Below are 20,157 nucleotides of genomic sequence, written 5' to 3'. Positions count from 1 at the left end.
TTAAATCTTTGTATTTTATAGAAATCACAGGGTAGCACATCTGCTTTTACTTTCATGAAATAAAAGAGTAGCATATAGTTTTAACCCTCTGGACTATTTTTTTAAAGTGTCATTAATCAATCTGCCACCTTTGCTGCAGTTCCCTAGATGATAATTAAATGCAGCATGCATACTCACCCTGTACCCTTCAAGATCCCTCATTTGAATTTGTAGCAGAGAAAGGTCTCTCAAGATTTGAAGATTGTCTTTGTCCCATTTCAGTGCATTTCTATAGCATTTGATAGCTTCATCATACTTCTTGTCTGACCTCTGAAGAAGGCCATAGACATGCCAACCTGGAAAACTCTATTAAGGCTTCCTCTGAATTTGAGCAGGGACAAATGGGCTCCAACATGGCAGTGACAGAACAGCTGGCAACAAGCTCTCAAGCTCTTTTATAAATGGACAGGAACATTACAATCCTTTTTGTCAGAACTTACACAGTTATATGTATGCAGTCAGTATAATATGCTGTAAACGTTACTTTTCACACACTGAGCTGAAAATCCATAATATAATTTGCCATTAAATCTTTGTATTTTATAGAAATCGCAGGGTAGGAGGAAATAAAGTAACAGGATCTCTGAAAACAATATTAGGCTTATTTGAACACAATTTTAGACATCTGAAGTGCTCATACTTCCTTGCACTCTAAGTATATGACCAGACTTTTAACAATGTAATGGCAACTACTCTTGCTTCCAAAGCAAATCACATGCTTAAATGCCCACCATGAGTTTACAGTTGCAGATTAATAATAAAAAATACACAATGCACACCAGAATAATATGTAAGCTAACTGTGACTGTAAGGACTGCAAAGCATCTGTCCTTTGGAGAGCTTAGACAAAACACTTATTGGAAATAGAAAATTCTGAACTTCCAGTTTGAAGTTTAAACTGGCTTTTACTGCTATTCTATGAATCAAGCATAGGCAGAAATCAACCTTTTAAAATGATCAGCAAAAGCCCTGATTTCAAAAAGGATACAGACATGACTCTTCAGGTCATTCCTTAGGCCTCTGCGCACGAGTTCATAAGCTTCCTCTTTCTTCCCTAGACAGTTCAATGTGAGTCCTTTCATTGCCAAGGTTTCTAGGAAAGAAAATAAAGATTATGTAAGTTAATTTTTTTATTCATTTCATGGGTTATTCAGTTATTCATTTCCATGGGTTTATAGCAACCCTAAACATAGTATAAATGCAAATTTAGATTCAGTTCTCACTATCAAGATTTCATATTTTCTCACATGGAAAACTCTGCTGTCAGATTATTCACTTAAGTATATCATAGACAGCAATAAACCTTTTATATTACTTCCATATCTTACATATCAAAATATGAATTAATGCTTTATTTTAAACCTGTCTGTTCTACAAGCTTTTGGAGATTTTTTTAAACTACTCAAGTATTTATTCACAGCTCTGATATTTCTACACATCCACCCATACCAAAGTAGTTGCAAAAAACCCACAAAGCATTTCTGAACAGTGCAAAGAGACTTTGACTAAGTATTAAGAGCTGACTGAAAAGAAAGTGAAGGAATAAACACCTTTTTCTCCTTTTAAGATACAACTATTCCTTCAAAAAAGTAGCAGCCCATAGAGCTGACAGAATACTGAAGAATATTCAGCCTCTGCCTTTTGTTTTTTACTTTTATGTGAGTGAATATCAATTTCCCAGGAAAAGTGATTTTATTAATGCATATTTGTATTAGGAAACTTGCAACATGAGTCTTAGGCTTGAATGATAAAGAATGGGAAGCTCTGACTACTGGTAAGATCAGTCTCTAAAATGACAAATCTTACCAACTCTAAGTGTTTAACACACATGTTTCTGGATGATCTTACTGCTTTATGGGCAAAAAGTTAACAGTGAAGGGGTATAAAACATTAAAATAATTACTGTTAAGTACAGTGAAAAAGAGAGCACATGCCATTTGAAAACTTACCTCCATGTTCTGCAAACTTGGGATTGGAAAGGATCTGTTTACAGAACTTCAGCCCATTTCTATACTGCTTATGTTCATAACACCTCTATTGAAAAACAGAATAAGTTTAGTCAAAAAATTTAGAGTGAAAGTATTTATGCACGCCTGAAATAAAGCATCAGTACAGCTACAGATTTTAGAAAATGTACTAATATTTCAACGATTCCCGTGTTTAAAAATTCTTTCCACTGACAGGAAAAAAAAAAAGAAAAGAAAAAAAAAAGATTATGTTAGCAACACCATGATTTTAAATGCAGAAGTGAAGACACATTATCATAGAGCAGATTCTCAAGTAAGACACCACAGGAAGCTGAAGAGATTCAACTCTCCCTTAACACAAAAGCTAACCTTATGCTGTAACACTGGTAAACACTGAACCCACACTGGCCAATTATCCTGAATAGATACCCACAAGACAACCTCCAACAACCATACAAACTGGAAGGACACACAAATCATTGGAACTTGGCTTAAACTACCTCTGAAAACGTCTTCTTAGGATGAGTTTGATTACAACACGTATCTCATACATCCAAACTTCCAAAACTAGTATATAGTAACATTATCTTGCCATACTGGAAATTTAAACATTCCTCTACTGTATTCTCAGTCCAGCTGTTTTGTCTGAGCCTCATTCATTATGCAAGGTGACCACAATGCACAACAGCACACAGCATGACCTTTGAAAACCAGTTTTAGTATTTTATTTATGTAAATATGCTTCTTGTTCTCATATTTAAATATAAGCCAAAAGAAATAATATTATAAACACCAATTCATGCACTTTAGGTCACCTCTTACATTTCATTTTTTTGTAATGAAATAAACATTTATGAGCCCAGGAGTACATGAGCACACACTGACTGAGCACCAGCCCAAATCCTACTAATCCTGTTATTAATTACAAAGTCATTCATAACAGGACATCACTGACTCTGGCTGATCCATTCTGGTGGCAGGATGGCAGGGGTGTAAAAACTGGGTACAGCTCAGAGTTTTCAAGCTCTTGTCAATAAGTTATTGCTCAGGATTCCATCTTTCCTCACACCGCTCCAAAGTAATTATCCAGAGCATTCATAAGCACATATGGACACCATGTGTCCTCAAACCACTCTCAACAAAAATATTTAGGAAAGGCAGACCCAAGAGGTCTTCCCTTCAAGCAGAAGGTTCTAAAAATAAAACTTTAAAAGTTACATGAATGTTAGGGGAAATGCTTAAAAAGAAAATGGCATATTTTACAACTTCTGTGTTTTATGCTGCTCTTCATAATGAAAGATGCTGTTTAGTGTCTGGTTTTCTCTTGGAAATACCAACAATAAATTTCAAAGATGTAAAAAAAAAATGACAAAACACTAAGTGCATGTATTATTTTTCAGTATTAAAGTCATACAGATGAAATAATATGACTGAAGACCAAGATGCATCACAAACCACCTATCTTGCTCCCCCTACACTGTCACTACCCTCAGGAGAAAGGAAATAGCTTGCATGGAAACAGAAGGAGAAGGAAGATGCCCAAAGAGAGCAAACAAGATTACTCAAGGAGGAACAGATCAACAAAAGAATTAGAATGTTTTTAACTTGAGCAGACCTTCAAAGGCTATCTAGTTCCACCCACCCCCAAGGGCAGAAACACCTTTCACTACACCATGCTATCCAAAACCCCATCCAACCCTGACTTTGAACACTTCCAAAAGACAACTCCCTCTGTTCACCAAGGACAGGAAAAGTCAGCACTGCAAAAGAACATTTTAAGGGTTTGGTAAGGGGAAATCTGTACAGGCAACTTTTCCCCCACCCCTCCACATTAAACTTGACTGGGTACTCCTTACACCTTCCAGTCATTATCAGCTTTCAAGTACCTGGCTGAGTCACTATAATCAGCCAAGCAGTCAGAGCTGACAGACTTTTTCTTTTTTTTTTTAATTGAAACCATAAGTCATAAATGTTACCAGCCAGGTCTCCTCCCTGAAAAGTAGGGCTGCTTGCCCCCACCCAGGTAGTTGTGAAAGCAGCAGAACCTGTCACAGAAGTGGTGCAGCCACAGGAACAGAAGGACGTGTCTGCAGTGTAACTAAGGCACTGTCACAAGCAGATGGGGCACTTTGGGGTTTTGCAGTCTGGCTTTGGGTACAGCTTGCTCAGATGCTGGCTGTGAATGTGACATCTTATCACTAAATGGTTCCATTTAATGTACTCTAACAACCAGGCTCTCACCTTGAAGTTTAAGCAAAGTCATGTGGAATATATACTAGAGACAGGAAATATTTGCACATAAAAATGTCTAGGGTGGTACAGAGCTTATAATGCAAGGTAGTTTGGAACAGAGCAAACTCACTAAAAATTGTAACAAATTCTTCGTTTAGGCTTCATGGAGGAAAGATTTACAAGTTTATATCCACCTACATCTCATAACCCAGAAAGGTTCTCACAACCAAGAAACTACTTGGATAGGGCCAACAAATCATCAGGAAACAATCAGGATATACTTTTATCTCCAGAATATAGCTTTGTACATAGACATAGCTGTGTATATTCCTCAGTGAAGCATCAAAGGTCTCCTTTGACAGGTTAAGTTCTAGATCAAGACAAGTTGGAATGATTTCCTGTATACAATTGCACCAAGTTTTCTAGTTAATACTTCCAAGCTTATTTCATTCTGTTAATGCAAAGACTTCAAACTGTGTTTTTTTTATGAGCTTCCTTATTCCACATATGTGTTCTATGAACACACTGTATGTTCTGACAATGGAAGGAAGGGAACAAATGAAACTGAGGTCACATTTAGTTGTTCAGAAAAGAAGAGACTGTTTCCTCATAGTGGGCCCAACAGCATATTGAGATTCCCCTGCCTGAAGCTGTGCACGTACTTAACTCATCCTCCAGAGAGATTATGGACTAACAAGCTTAAATTAAGGTGTGAATGAGACAGAAAGAAGCCAGGATAGAAGCATATGCAACCATGGCTGGTACAAACATCAGTGAACCTATAGTTTCAAGGAACAGACAATTCAAACAAAAATCTTTTAACAAAAAGGAGACAGAAAATATGTACACAGCCTGGGAAAGAAGATCCTTAAGCAAGTAAGTAGTTTCTGAGTAAGAGAAGAAAAAAGAATGAGCAATTTAAATTAAAAAAAAAATCACAGAAGCAGGAATGGTGACATGTCAAGTGTTCTTGGGACATAAAGATACAGGCTTTGTGGAAACAGGAATTTTATTCATCTGGGTAACTTGTTTCCTCCCAGATTAATAGCTTGCAGCAGTCATTCCCAGAGCTCCAGCCCTTGCTTTAGGACAGATGTTCTGCAGAAGTAACCTATTTCTCTGATCCAGAGATGGCTAGAAGAGCACAGTTGCCTGCACTAAGCTAAATTCCTGCACATATAAACTTCAAAGCCAGCAGGGAGAGCGTGCTTGTGATGCTTGACAGACAAGTGCTGCAGCTACAACTTGTGACATCATGCAATAAGAAAACATAAAAGCTAAACTTTAAAAGAGTAAGGTTAAGAAGGCTAATGCTTCAGAAGAACAGAATCTGACTCTACATCAGTAGAATCTATTACACATTTCCTGCCCTTCAAAGTTTTTAGTTTAATAAGTTACCAAATCTTTTAAGACATCTAGCAAGCTTTTCTATACATGCTGTGGCCAGAATTACAACCTATCCTAAACACACCAAATTCTTTTTATATCCCTTAACTAATTTTCTATCTTTATAGCAAGGAAATAACACCTGCTTTAATACAATTGTACCAAGAATTAGTAAGATGAGGCAGGCAAAGTATGACTCCTTCAAAATCATGCAAGACTATAGGAGGTGACAATTTGCACATACATTGCTTCCCCCACCACCAAGTATTTATTCAATGGAGCAGAATGCACAGCAACTACAAGACAGACTAATATGGAAATTTTAAGGAACATAGATGGCCCATATTCTCTAAAATTCAAAGTCTGAGGTGGAAGCAGGGCTTGTATTCTGATGTTCTCTAAATTGTATTAAGGCATCTGTGCAGACTCAGTCTCTGGCCAGCAGATGCCTTACACATGCACATGGCCCACCGTGTCAAATTTCTTCTTCGTTCACATTTCTTCTCTGGTGGATGCCATGAAGAAAGGTGAAAAGACTCCCACTATTTACAGCTTACCTACATCTAGTCACAGCTCATGGCTACGTGGAGTTTGCTCCCCCTTGCCCCAGCTTTCCATTTTTGAATCTTCTCCCATCTACTCTCTAAATCTTTTTGCCAAACCTACAGATAGTGAACACTGACATGGATTCTTGAACAAGGTAACCACAAGTTTGTTATGGGCCATGCTAGTGATTACAGTAGCACTAAGAGCTGCTTACAGTAGCAGAAATTACTTTTATCCAAACTTAATTCAGCACCGTTTTCTTTGTATACAGTATAAACAAATACATTGTCACAAGAGCATTTTAGAGATCTTATATTTTTGAAATTTACACAACTAGGCTCTCTAATTGTTTGCTACTGTGTTAGGTTAACATCATCTGGCTTTTAGTGGTGGAAACTTCTCCTATATCCAGCAGAGCCAATTCATAAAGGCTCTGACGACTGACATACTGGCTGGCCCAATTAGAGAGGTCAGCAACACCACTGTGATGACATATTTAAGAAGGAAAAAAGGAACACTATTCCTCTTTCTTCTTCTCGTTGGAGGGGCAGTAGAGAGGGCCTCTGGGCTCCTTCCTAGCGTGGCTGCCAGGGTTATGCCACCAGGGCCCATTTCAGTGCAAGAGCGCTCAGGGCAGCTGGGAGCGGCCGCACAGCTGAGATTAGTGCGGCCTAATGTGGCGGTCACTGCTGTTTCAGCATGGCTCACAATGAACTTTATTTGCTTTTGGCCAGAAGGGCAGAAGTGGCAGCAGCAGCTCTTCCTTCTCAGCACCCTGCACGAGGAGAGGTGTCGGTGTGACTGAGATGGTGCCAGTGGGGACCATGAGAGCATCAGCAGTGAAAGGCGAGCGGTTCCGTGATGCAGAGCTCGGATGAGATCAACCCTTCAGCACTGCAGAGCTCTATAAAAACCTTTCAATTGATACAACTCGAGAACAAACGAACCTGCAAACACCAATTCTCTCCTGAGTTAGAGAAAAGGAAAAGGTGAAGACACGTGAAGAGAACAACATGGTGACACTAAGGCTGGTGCAAAAGAGGGAAGGGGAGGAGGAGGTGCTCCGGACATCAGCGCTGAAATTCTTCTGCAAGCCATGATGAGGACTACAATAGAACAAACTGTTTCCCTGTAATTCATTAATTGCATGGGGGGATGCAGAATTCACTGGCAGCCTGTGCAAAAAAGGTGCTTGCACTGGCGTATGTGGATGCCGAAAAGCTGTGATCTGGTGAGAGGCCTGAACAGAGAGAAAGAGCCCTTGTTTCTAGAGATAGAGGAAGAAGACCCTTCTTTTATACTAGAACAACTCATCCTTAAAAGAGTGTACCCCATGAACCAAATGGCCCATGGAAAAACAGTTGGAAGACCGCTTTGCCCAAGGGAGGGCCCCACGTTGCAGCAGGTTTGGGTGGGACTGCTACGTGTGAAAATTAGAACCACACTGGAAGAGTGCACAGAGAACTGTCTCCTGTGGGAAGGGCCTCATGGCATAGCAAAAGAGACTCCTGTCCCTAAGCAAGCTGAAGAAAGACTGTTTAGGTGACAAACTGACTAAAAACCCCATGTTTTGTCTCCCTGCACTGTCAGTAGGAAGGAAAGAAGGGCAGGAGGAGGAAAACGGTGTTCTAAAGGTTTTAGGTCTCACAGTCTTTTAAGTCTGTTAAAAAGATTTTTTTTGTATTTATATCTTTTTACGTTTTATGACTGTTTGACCTTGAAATGCTTCTTCCCAATCCTTACCTCAAATCATGAACTCCTTTTTAATTGTTCTTTCTGCCTCCTCTGCTCAACTATAGCAGAGGAGAATGAGTGAATGGTTTTTCGTGAGTGCAGTGGTGTTTGGCCAGCATCAAACCCTCCACAGCTACCTATAAGCAGGCAGTGTATTTTACCTCCCAAGTAGTTCTTCCCTCTCAAGACAGACATTTTAATGGTCAAATACACGTGTTTCCAACTAAAACTAAAGGATATTAGTCAAGTGCAGCATTCCGACATGCAGGTATGTCCCTCAGGATCAAATATACAGCACACAGCAGAGTGGACTCTGCCATTTATACCTGAAATATTTTGCACATATTCACAGAAATGCAAATCCTCTTTTATCACAAAGCAGTCTTCACATCTTGCAAACATTTAGAAGCTAAGGTAAATAAGTTAATAGCCATCCAGACTCAAATGTGTTACTTATATTTTATAATAACTACACTGCAGACTGAAGTGTGTTGCCTGTTCAGTAACATCAACAGTTAAGATCAGCTCAACCTCAGCATAACACCAGGTGTGACCATGAGCCTGATTAGAAGCTTCACAGTGAATCTACACTGCCACCAAGTACCCCTCACCCTACACAAAGAATCACCTCAATCACAACAAAGTAGAAAACTCCCTTTCAAGCAGGGACACATGGGAATCAATACACAGGTACAACCTGATTCAAGAGTGTTTTAAAACTGATTTGCAGCAGTAAAACAAAAACTCTCACAGGAGTCTACCCAGCCTGGATTTTGCAGCTGATTAAACAGGTGAGAAGCAGACCCAAAAGTGTTTCATGAGCAAGATGAAGACAGTCACAGAAGACCAACATAAAGGAGAAACCACCTTTGTTGTTTCACCTGGAAGCATGCAAGACTAGAAGCTTTTCCTCAAGAGTAATTATCAAAGACAAGAAGGTATCATCTGCTCCCCAAGCTCACAAGTGGGAGCACTGGGGCATTATTGACTGCTTTCTTTTTATTCTTACTTGAATCAGCACAAGAAAGAGCAGTGTGAGAATCAAATTGATATAGCAGAACCAGGTGGGTGGGATGGGATCACATTACCAATCTATGCCCTTTGAAATTGAACAGAAACCAAAAATAGTGTGCAATTTCCATTAAAGAGACAATTTTAGAAAAAACAGTATGAAGAACTTTTAACTCTTTTCTCTTCTAAGAGTCTGTGTTTTACCAGGTCACACTTTTTACTCCAACCTAACAACCCATGTCTGCAACTGAATTGAAGTAAAATGAATGTAAACAACCTAATGCCCCAGTACTTAAAAACCATCAACCCAAACCAACCAACCAAAAAGCCCCACCAAAACTCCCACAGGAAATCACTTCTCACCTAGAAATAATGCTGTAAAAGTAAGAATCCTAATTTAGTCAGTGCTGTGACAGACCAGCTGAAGAATATGATTTTCTTCACCAAATCAGTGTCAAAATTGAGATTAAGCCCCAAAAGACATCAAAGCTGCACAGTGAACTTCTCTGTAGTTCACTGTACAGCCCCTCTCCTTCAGCAGGTGACACAGCCAGTGTCATCATCACAGGAAATATATTGCAGACTATTCCCCACCATATACAAGAGTTACCAGGACAGCTGATCTACACATGGGCACAGGGTGAACGTTTTTGACACTGCTGTCCCCTTCCCTAGGGTTTTGAGGCTTGAGGGATCCATGGTGGAGGAGTTGGACTAGATGACCTTCAAAAGTCCCTTCCAACCAAAATCATTCTATGATTCTACATCAGACCTTCTAACTACAGCAGTGTGCTCTTAGGGGACCCCCACAGTTTCTCCCAGTGGCAGTCATGGATGTACACTTGGAGCATGGCAACACTGGCAATTACGATGCTCTAAGATCTGTGGCAGCAGAAAGCACTGGAACCCCATGCCTTTTGCATTACCTAAGGTGTGCACTTACACTGCAGGATATGCACATCTGCCACTCTGATTCTATCTGCTTCTTCCAGCACAGTTCAGAGGCAGCACTTACCAGACAATAAATTCAGGTGCTGGGCAGCTCAAGGCTGTTTTCCAGCACAATTCCTCTCTCTAGAGGTAGTCTAGAGGTAGAGATCAGGTCAAGTCACTAAGGTGCACTAATTCAAGTTAAATGTAGTAAAGAAGATGCTGAAAGCTGGAAGCATTAGGAGCTACTACTCACCAAGAATTAGTGGATTCTTGGAGCACTAACCATATCAAACAGCACAGCAGCTCCAGGCAAAAGATATTCCACACCAATTCAATTTCATTACAAACACAAGATGTATAAACCCAAGGACTGAAGAAACCACAAAAATCTTGCAGCTGTGTTAATGCTAAAAAGCTCTGAAGCAAACTGGCATAGTTTTCTGCTGTCAAATTGAAACAAACTATCCTCTTTCACTGCTCTGAAGTGTTAATTAATTGAATTGTTCAGTGTAACAAACAGCTTCAACAATTGCCTGGCTCAAGGGATTAACAAATCCTCCTCTTCACAGCATGCTTACCTTTTGGAAGTCACTGACATCTTCCTAACTAGCAATGTTTGGCAGCATACAACCAGAGGAACAGAAAAAGTTGAAATTAAAATTATTTAGAAAGAATCTAAGAAATATGTGTACCTTTTAATTTAATACTAAGGCAGAAAAAAAAAATCTATGCTATGTCTATGCTTTTTAATTGGTCTCATTCCCGTATTTCAGAAAATTTAGCTGGAAACAGGGGCTGACAAATAGTTTACTACAGCTCTTCTAGGAGACTAGAAATCCTCACTTACTGAAGACAGACTTGCTGAAAAAGCCCAAAATCAGTTCTGTTAGCCTGTACTTGCTTACATTAATCTCTTCTTGGGGAGAATCACCATGAATTTGGCCCAGTCAACTAAAATACGCTGACTTCTGTTCATGACCCTGGAACCCCTGCATTCAGGCTTCACCCCTGAGCTCATCAAGAAACTGACTGTGCCTCACAAGAGATCCAGAATGCACAGGATATGTTTGGTTTTTAATGATCATCTGAAACAACAAAGAGTATCAAATTCCAAGATCTGGCATAAAAATGTCTAAAGGAGCCTTGTTTGCTCTGGACTCAGACCTGAGGTGAAGCATCCATGTATCCTTCAAAATAATCCAAGATACATGGTGAGGCTACTGACATTTTCTACCTAAGCAGAAATCTCTACACCTAGAGTACTCCTCACCCTTAGCACTGAGGTATGCAAGATGAGATCTGGCAGCACTGAGCAATGAGAAATAGTTAAATGGGTCTATTAAGATAAGAAAGGTTGTTCTTCAACATTACAAAGTTTGCTAACTTCATTCTGTGGTATCACATAAGTAAACAGAAATCCCTGTAACAAGTCTCAATGACCTCACTTTTACGGGTGGCAATGAATAATTGTTAATTCTCCCTAAATCCCCTATCAGCAAAATCAGAAAATGTCTAAATCCTTACGCCCACTTCTGTTGCATTGAAACAGTGCTGTTGCAGACAAGAGATTTAAACCAGAGACATCCAGATAAAGGCCAATCAACAAAATCTCATTAAGAAAACCTTTCAAAAACAGAAATAAACACAGCTTCATCTAATTCTAACCAAAATAAAGGGTAGTAGCATATAAATAATTAGCTCCCTCGCCCAATTAAAACGACTTCAGTTTCAGTTAAGAGTATCTATAGCCTTAACAATGTAAGATTGACTATAATCTTACAACTAAAGATGTTTTTGTTAATGAGTCTTATATTTTCACCAGTGAAACAGGTAAAATTATGCTTCTCCTCAGAAATTTACAGCAGTGAATCATGTTTCTACATTTTCTGACAGCTCCAGTGACAAAAAAATGGCCTAATTTCATTAACAGGCTTTAGTAACATGTATTGCTCAAGTGAATCCTCAATGGCATCCTAAAGTCTCAAACAGTAATAAATTTCTTAAGCAGCTTTGAGAAACAGTTCTGAAAAACAAGATCAGTGATTCTGCTTAAAGCAGCAAGTCTATCTTATACTTCCATTCCAATGTTTCTGCCAATGTATCATTTCTCTTCCTACTACTACTGACCAAGCAGGGTATTCCCCTTGGCAAAGAAAAACAAAGTAATTGACATCTCAACAGACAAGCAATTGGAAGAGCCGCGTTAGCAATTCTGTATTTCAACAGAAAGACAGTATATGGTAAAATACCAGTGGTGTGTATTGTTTACTGATTACTGTACAGCCATGCAAATGCAACAATGATTGCAAACAAGCTAATTTACTTGGTTACTGATAAAAGTGAAATTCTGGCAATCAAGTCTTTAATCTTGAATTAAGATGACTTAAGAAGAGATTTCCAAGTCTTGTCGCCTCAGCAATCTTAAAGTTAGCACCTGAATTTCTATGACAGAACAATATTTCTATAGGACTCATGCTGATGAAAGCACTAGTGAAGGAGAAGCACTGGTCTGTCCAGTTTCAAAGTGCAGGGACAGGGAGCAGATTCTGGAATGAAGAAACAGGAAGGTGGCCCAGCATGAAGGACTTGGCATATTTACAGCAGAGGCACGGAAGAGAGGTTGTTCAACAGGCTTTTTATCACCAGGAAGTTCCTACATCACTTAGTGGAGCACTTGTCAAAGCCAGCACGGAAAAGAAGACTACAATGCTGAGGTAAAAATGACCAAGTGAAGGGGAGATGTCCCCATCCCACAGCAGACACCCTGCTTACTGCAGTGCCCCACTGGAGCACACGGGTTCTGGCCATGCACAACACCTAAGGAAACTGAGACAGAGATGAAAGATGAATAGCTTTCATATATCAAAATGGCCATGGCTAATCCCCAGTCCTGAACAGGGAAACTCTGATCTTCACACAATGCAACACACACCAGCTCAGACCAGTACGGCATCTCCTTCCTTAGTACATCTACAGCACAAAATAGAATTCTGAGACAGTGGAAATGTTTAAACAAGGATTGAACACACTCACACAGCTGCATTGCTTGTTTCCAACATAAACTACGACCTTGCACTTCTGAAATACTTGGACTTTTTTCCCCTTTGCTCATTAAAGGCTAAGCTCACTATGCATGAAAAATACCTGCACCACCTTAGTCTGTCAGAACTCCAAGAACTTCATCCTGATGTTTCAAGAAACTGAAAAAACTCTTCCACAAAATATATGGCACCCCTAACAGCTCGATATTTAATTTTTCTTCAAAACATTTTCAATAAATATATTTAATTTCTACATCCAAAGAAAACTTAATTGAGTATTATCTTTGGGATTTGTCAAATAAAACTGAACATCGTTGATGAACTGTACCTGACCAGATACAGCAGATTAATAATTTGGCAAAATTCCAGGTTATATTTAATTAAAATCAGTCAGTCTTACTTCCTACAACTGCTAGTTCTACAGTTGATACTAAGGGAGGTGAGGGGAGAAGGAAATGGAGTACACTACATTTTCCATTACTTCATAGTGCATCCAGCCTTCGGTGTACCAAAATGCCAACTTAACTATTACTGTGCTCTGTTTACTATTCTACCCTTTCCCCTGCCTCCACCTGAATTCTTCTCCAGTAATTTCTGGACTGCCTAGAAATTATGTGTTCAAAAGAATCATAAAGACTCAATTACTTTAGATGTTCAAATGTTGAGATCCACTTTTGCTCTAAATTCCTTAGAATCTCTGAGCAGTAGAACATCTACTTGTAGACCTAATAGCAAATAGTTAAAACTATAAAAACTATATGAGCTAGACACTTTTTTTTTTAAATGGAACTGCAAGTATAAGGAGAACAGTGATTGCTAATCCTGTGGGTGGTTTTTTTTTTCAAGCTAATCACACAGATCTCTTTCCTGCTGTACTACAGAAACTCTGAATTGTAAAATGTCTTTCAAATGGAAAAATGTTTCTATTAGAAACTCTACATGCCTGTAAAGTCACTGGAAGAGGTTAGTCTAGTTACAGTGTGTTGAACACTCAAACACAAAGTGTACACACTTCTGAACTCAGAATTTGTCAGATAAGTGGAAATGCTGGCTTGTGAGCAAACCCACACACGTGAGAAAGGTACTGACCACGCAAGATGCTTACTACTGAACAAACAAAACAACCAAACTCTAAAAGCTAATTATTGCACTTTGCTATGCAAAGCTGGGCAGGTTGGTAACATTCGTGTAACAGGTATACATCTTAAAAAAAATAAATCCACGGGAATTGAAAACACACCACACACACAAAACAGATTGAAAACAAAACCCCACCTTTATGCTTCACTTGCAAAAACTCAAGGCAGTTACCCACTTAGCTCCTGTGTTTATTATCTCAATGAAATTCAGAATGGGAATGGGTTTATACTTGTGTTAACAGCCTGTGTACCAGCAAATTACGTATCTGTACGGTACTGCATCCTTTCAGTAACTGGGGCCAGTTCCCAAATCATCTGTTGAAAAAACCTCATCCAGGCATGCTGAACAGGACACATGGCCTGGCTGGGCCAGGAGGCAGCATGGGCTTACCCAGGACCACCTCACTCCTGGCAGGGGGCTCAGAGCTGCACAGGCAGACCTCAACTCCTCCTTCTGTTCAGCTTCCCACAGAACACTACAAGAGGTGGCAGAGGATGATGTGCTACAGTCTCCAGAAAAGATGTGTAGAATGAGGAGAGGCTGCAGGATGAGAGAGGTGTGAAGGGAAGAGTGAAGGCACAGAAGGGAAGTAAGTTTTCTTATGGCCTGCACTTGGGACTTCCTAAAAGATGTCTCGCTAATTCAAGTCAAACACATAACCAAAACTCCACAAAGCAGGGTCATTATCTGTAACAGGGCATACGAGTAGTTCATTAGCAAAATTTTCAGTGTGATGAAAACCAGCTTTGAGCCTTTCCTCTTCACCATGTGTTATAAAGACACCACATCACAAGGCAGTCTTAAATACCAGACTACACATCTGTCTCACAGGCTCATCCCTGTGAGACACAGGAAAAGATCACAGCGACACAACAGCTTTTAGCCTATCCAGATACCTCAGACTCCACACTTTTTATTAAAGATCTTCAGTTTAAAAAAAGTGTACAGTAATCTGCTTCCACTGGGGCACACCTTTTCTAGTCTGAATCAAGTTATGAATGCAAGTGTGCTGAGCCAGCACTTTCTCCAAAGACACTTTTTCCTTATATGTTCCTGCCCTCCACACAAAAACTCAGACACAACTAAGCAACGTGAAAAATTAAAAAAAAAAAAAAGGAAAGAAACAAAAAACCAACCAAACCCGCTCAGATTTAAACACGGACAAGCTCCTTGATTCAGTGTGCCCTGTAATCACACAAACCATCCTCAGTGCAAAGGAGGATAGGTCACTGAGCAGCAAGGACAGATCTTTCCCAGCCCCTAACACTGGAAAACTACATACTCAGTACAAGGTTACACCAACTCAAAAGCATGGCTGAATCTTTCAAAGCAGAAATCAGATTTATAGTTCACCATATTTACTTTTTAACCATAACTGAAACAACATGCCTCATGGTCACATGCCTGTGCATAGGGCTTTCTAGTTCTACATGCTCCATTTTTGTAAAATATTTTGGAAACAGAAGTGACAGAAGACTGTACACATCCCTCCCACTTAAGCGGCAGAAGTTTACAGACCCTTAAGAGTGCTGTTGCTCCAAGAGGACAACAGTACTCCTCTTACTTCTGATCTTTGGAATGACTCAAAATAGTAGCGTCTCTTTCAAAGACAACATGAGATTTTTAGACAAAACCAACTTCTTCTGAGAGTAAACAGCTTAATCTAGATAGAGAATCTTCTAAATAAATCTACTGAAGTTGTTCACTAACAAACTTAAGACACTTCCAACTCTACCCAAGTCCTTAGAAACACAACGTTCCTGCAACACCGCGTGAAAGTTGAAACAAGTTCCTTAAGATGTAGTTGAATGGGGCCCACTTTGTTGGTATTTGGACTGTAGACCATCTCAAACTCATTCTGAAAACCAGGCTTCTCGCCTAACATTGAATGTTCTCTCATCCAGCTGCCACCCAGCAAATTCGACGGACAAATTTCCCCACGAGCTGGCTGCAAATTAAACTTCGGGGAGACTTCAAAAACCATCATCCTTGTCCACTTCCTCCTTCGAAAGCCATCTTCTCACCCGCCAACAAGCGCGGCTATTGCCTACAGCAAACCAGCGAGTTATAAAAGAAAAAAAAGGGGGGGAAAAAAAAAAAAAAAGCGAGCCCGGGGTGGGCGATTGGGCAGGACAGCGGCTGGCACCGATGAATGGAGCGGCCGCGGGGCGTTCCGCGGAGCGCGGCCGGCCAGGGGCGGCGGGGCCGGCGGGACGGGGCGCGGGCACGGGCGGCGCTGGCGCTGGCCTGCCCCGGCCCGCAGCACCGGGACTCCGCTCCCGCCGGCTCGGGCGACGAGCCGGGGCCTCCTCAACCCGCTCCCCGCAGCCCGGGCCTCCCGCCCCGCCACTCACCAGGATGCGCTTGAAGAGCGCGTTCTCCTTGGGCGGCAGGCTCACCGACGGCATCCTCCCCGCCGCCGAGGGGCTCCGAGGAGGAGAGACTGAGTGGGCGGGCGGGCGGGCGGGCTACGTCCCGTCTCCGCCGCTGGGCCGCCGCAAGGCTGCCGCTGGGGTCGGGGCGCTCCCGCCGCGCGCGGGCCCGGCCGCTCCCGGTGCTTCCCGGTGCTTCCCGACGCCTCCGGCCGCCGCGCGCGCCGGGCTCCCCGCGCCAGCCCCGGGCGCGCTCACGTGGTCCCGAGCGGCCGCCGAGCCGCCGCCAAAATGGCAGCGCGGCGCTTCCCCAGCCGGGTCACGGCGCCCCCGCGCATGCGCCGCGGCCCGGCGCCGGCCCCGCCCCGCCGGTTGTGCCGGCTCCGCCGCGGGGCCGGGGCCTGCCCGGGGCGGCTCCGCAGCGGCCGGGGCGCTGCCCCGTGCCGGCGGCGGGCGGGGGAGAGCGGGCAGCCATGGGGTCGCGCAGGATCCGCCCGGTCTGGCGCGGCGGAGCTCACCCGCCCGGGCGTCGGGGCGCGGGCGGGGCGGGGTGGTCCCACCCCCGCAGGCGGAGCCGCGTCCGGTCGACAAGATGGCGGCGGGCCTGAGGGCGCTGCGGCGCTGGGGGCTGGTGACAGCAGCACCACGACCGAGCCTTGGTGAGCGGCGGTGGCGGGGTGAGAGCCCCCTCGGGGTGGGCTTTGCCCCGGCCCGGCATGGTCAGGCCGCCGCGTCCCCGCCAGCCAGTCCGCCTCTGGCGCTAGGGGAAGCTTCGGTGGTAGCTTTTCTCCTTTTGCTGTTTTTAATTCAATCCCATTCGTTGTTTTTTAATGTTTTATTTATCTGTTTCAAGCTGGTGTTGCTTCCAGGCCGGGGTGAGGGCTCGCCGTGCTGGAGGTGCCGGCCCCTTCCCTGAGGGCCCGGGGCTGGGGCTTTGGGCAGGGGGCAGCGAGAAGCATCCTTATGGAGCAGAGGATGCGGCGGGAAGCAGTCATTGTGGCTGGGGAACGGGCAAAAAGCGCTGCTTTTGAGTTGTTGGCAGCCCCCCGTCCCCTCTCGTGGGTCAGGGAGTGTATGCTGTGGGGATCCTACCGAGGGGTCGGCTGTAACAATGTTATGGAGACCATTTCGTCCTTGGATTCGTTTGTGGTTTGGTTGTTTTTCCTGACTGCATGAATATCAGTAAGTACTTGGTAGTCTAACCCTGAAGAATGTTAATGCATTTGTAATTTTGTGCCTTTTTAGCTTTCACTCGTTCTGCATCTGTTGTGAATAAAGTGAGTAATGCCCAACCAAACTGGCTGGGAGTTGGCTTGGCATTTGGCACCAGTGCTGCCTTGTGGGCTCTGGTAAGTGTTTTGATTTGGTTTTGTTGAACTTAACTATTCCTTAAAAATCGTAATAGTGATATGAATGCAGTGATTGCAACCTACTGAGTTTACTGAGATAATGGATGGTCATAGCAGGTGTCAGATTTGATTTTGTTCATTATTTATGTTTTCCTAGCTCTTATTTTAAGAAATGAACAACTTCTTAAGCTTCTTTCTGTTGAAAACTTAAAACACCCACAACAGAATTAATTCTTCAAGCCTGTTGCATTAATGCTTTGGCATTATTTTCCCCAAGGTCTTTCCAAAAGGAAAGAAGACCTACGGATGTGCTCAGATAACGTTGTGTTTATCAGACTACCAGTGCATTCTCTTCTCACTTTTCAGCTGGTTAAAGTGTCTTTAGCTGATTTCAGCAGATGAAAACCCCTTTTTCCTGAGCAAAGTGCAGGTGTAAGATACTCCCTGTTTCAGAGAACTGATAGACTATGGTGTTCTCAGGAAGAATTGTGCAGGATCAACAGCACTCCCCGTGGTGACAGTGTTTTCAGAGTGGGATGGATTCCCTTTGGGGTTTCCCCTTTTCTGGGGGCAGTGAATTAATTGTCAGTGGGAGGCACCCCCGTGTGGTCACGAGAAAATGTTTGTCCTGTGAGGCATTGTTTTCACACCTTTTTCAGCTGTTAATTTAGATATGTTGTGTTCTGGACACTCCCAGCTACATGCTGGTTTGCATTTTGATAGCAGGTATTTTATATTCTGTAGAACTCTCTTTGTTGTCTGGATGCAGCTGTGAATTGTACAGCTGTTTATAACATGCTGCTCTTTTATAGCTTGTCAAGCAGCATAATGAAGATGTAATGGAATATGAAAGAAGAAAGCAAGCGAGAGACCATAAGTGTAGAGAATGTTCATAGTAAGTATGCACACACAAATGTTTTTTACTTAGCTGAACACAAATTCTGAAGATCTTTGACATCTTTTAGGAGATACTGAACTGACTTGCAGTCTTCTTTTTTTCCTCAGTACTTTGCATTTCGGCTTTTGCTATTCTTTAAAATCATTCCCAGCTTTAAAATTATAAGGTGGCTGATCTGTATTTTCATATATTCACTTGTGTGTGTATTCCCTCTCAGCTTTCTATCTTGAACATGCAAACTCTTAGAGAATAATACATCTCTTACAGTGTCTACAATAAATAAAGGTTGCAAATTGAATACCTTGTAAATGGCTCAGTGGCAAGGAAACAAGAGTGACTAATGATAGCTTATCTTTTCATCTTGTTTTTTTCTTTTAACGTGTATTCAGTGGGGTATGTTTTTTCTCAGTTTCACATCTATATTTACACAAAAAATGATGTAAAGTCAATGCCTGTAGGTGTGCACTATAGGACAAAGTGTATGTGATCATTGTCCCTTTTCAATATAAAAAACCATAATTTGTGTTTCTGCCAGCTAAGAAGTCTTTGGGGATTATGGCCTCAGAGCAATTAATATGCCACATGAAAAAAATCCTTATACTGTAGAAAAACTTGTGGTGCTGTGGTTATTTTTCCCCATAAACATTCCTCTCCAAATAAAAAGGCGGGATGTTGTGAGATGTTTCTGGCCACTTTCATCACATCTATTTTTCTTATTGCTAAGAATTTTTTCTTCTCTTTCTTAGGCTGATGACATGGTCACAAAGAGATGTGCACTACAGGGCCGAGTGTAAGTGGTCGTTGTCCTAGGAATAAATGAGCACAGAAGAAGTAAAGAGTTACCTAATTGCTTGTATGTTCATACATTTCATGTGCATAATTAAAAATAAATTATAAAGTCTAGAAGAAACCATTAATATTTCATTCTGCTGGTCTTGAAGTTGTTTTATGTTTTTTTTTTCCATTTAATAGTTTATCAGTCTTATTTTCAAAACTGTCTTTGCTGTTCTGGAAGGTATATTACAAAATTAAACATCAGGTTAAGTTCAGTAAATATTCCAGAAATGTAGTCTTGCTCTGCCATCACTTTCACTGCTAAATTTATAAAATGAGCAAATACAAGAATAGCATCTGTATAAATGCTAAGATATGCATTTTCCTGTGGGCATTTTGGGAACTGGCCATGCCTGAAAGGTGCCCACAGGGGATGAACTACACAGCCCGTGTCAGTCTTGGGTGTGAGCACTGCCTTGTGAACGCCTCTGCCCTCTCTGTACATCAAGGTCAGTCAAGGACAAAGGCTGGGAAAAGGGCAGCATGGCAGACTCTGATGGCACTAGATGATCACTGAGGGAAGAAAGAAGCTCTGTATGGAGAAAGGAGGAGAAACAGGGCTAACAGTGTAGGTAGGACAAGGACAGCTGCCCAGGTCTGACGTGGAAGCGCCCACGGTTGTGACAGTCGGCATGGGGAGGGGACACCGAGAAGCTTTGATCCCAGAGCAGCGAT

At 42.0% G+C, this 20,157-nt stretch overlaps 2 protein-coding genes across 2 annotated transcripts in view; one reads left to right on the top strand and one right to left on the bottom strand.

Moving 5' to 3' along the window:
• The window catches only part of NAA15 (N-alpha-acetyltransferase 15, NatA auxiliary subunit), a 37,634-nt gene extending 21,023 nt beyond the window's left edge, over positions 1–16,611 (bottom strand). The window contains exons 1-4 of the mRNA XM_064416523.1: positions 16,384–16,611; positions 1,989–2,073; positions 1,028–1,132; positions 178–335 (exon numbers count right to left, since the gene is read on the bottom strand). Coding sequence (XP_064272593.1) covers positions 178–335; positions 1,028–1,132; positions 1,989–2,073; positions 16,384–16,437 — 402 coding nt within the window. The 5' untranslated portion in view covers positions 16,438–16,611. The remainder of the gene's footprint in view (positions 1–177; positions 336–1,027; positions 1,133–1,988; positions 2,074–16,383) is intronic.
• A 209-nt stretch (positions 16,612–16,820) lies between these two features.
• On the top strand, positions 16,821–18,646 carry NDUFC1 (NADH:ubiquinone oxidoreductase subunit C1). Its single transcript, XM_064416542.1, has 3 exons — positions 16,821–17,060; positions 17,647–17,750; positions 18,563–18,646. Exons 1-3 carry the CDS (start codon positions 16,994–16,996, stop codon positions 18,644–18,646), a joined length of 255 nt encoding a protein of 84 aa, XP_064272612.1. The 5' UTR covers positions 16,821–16,993.
• The last annotated feature ends 1,511 nt before the right edge of the window (positions 18,647–20,157 follow it).

This window comes from Passer domesticus, chromosome 4 (assembly GCF_036417665.1).
Source record: "Passer domesticus isolate bPasDom1 chromosome 4, bPasDom1.hap1, whole genome shotgun sequence".
NCBI lineage: Eukaryota > Metazoa > Chordata > Aves > Passeriformes > Passeridae > Passer > Passer domesticus.
This window is presented reverse-complemented; position numbering and strand designations above follow the sequence as displayed.

Coding starts and splice junctions, on each gene's coding strand:
- NDUFC1 (XM_064416542.1), top strand. CDS start 16,994: ATGGCGGCGGGCCTGAGGGCGCTGCGGCGCTGGGGGCTGGTGACAGCA. Junction 17,061..17,646: donor AGCACCACGACCGAGCCTTG/GTGAGCGGCGGT, acceptor GTGCCTTTTTAG/CTTTCACTCGTTCTGCATCT. Junction 17,751..18,562: donor GTGCTGCCTTGTGGGCTCTG/GTAAGTGTTTTG, acceptor GCTCTTTTATAG/CTTGTCAAGCAGCATAATGA.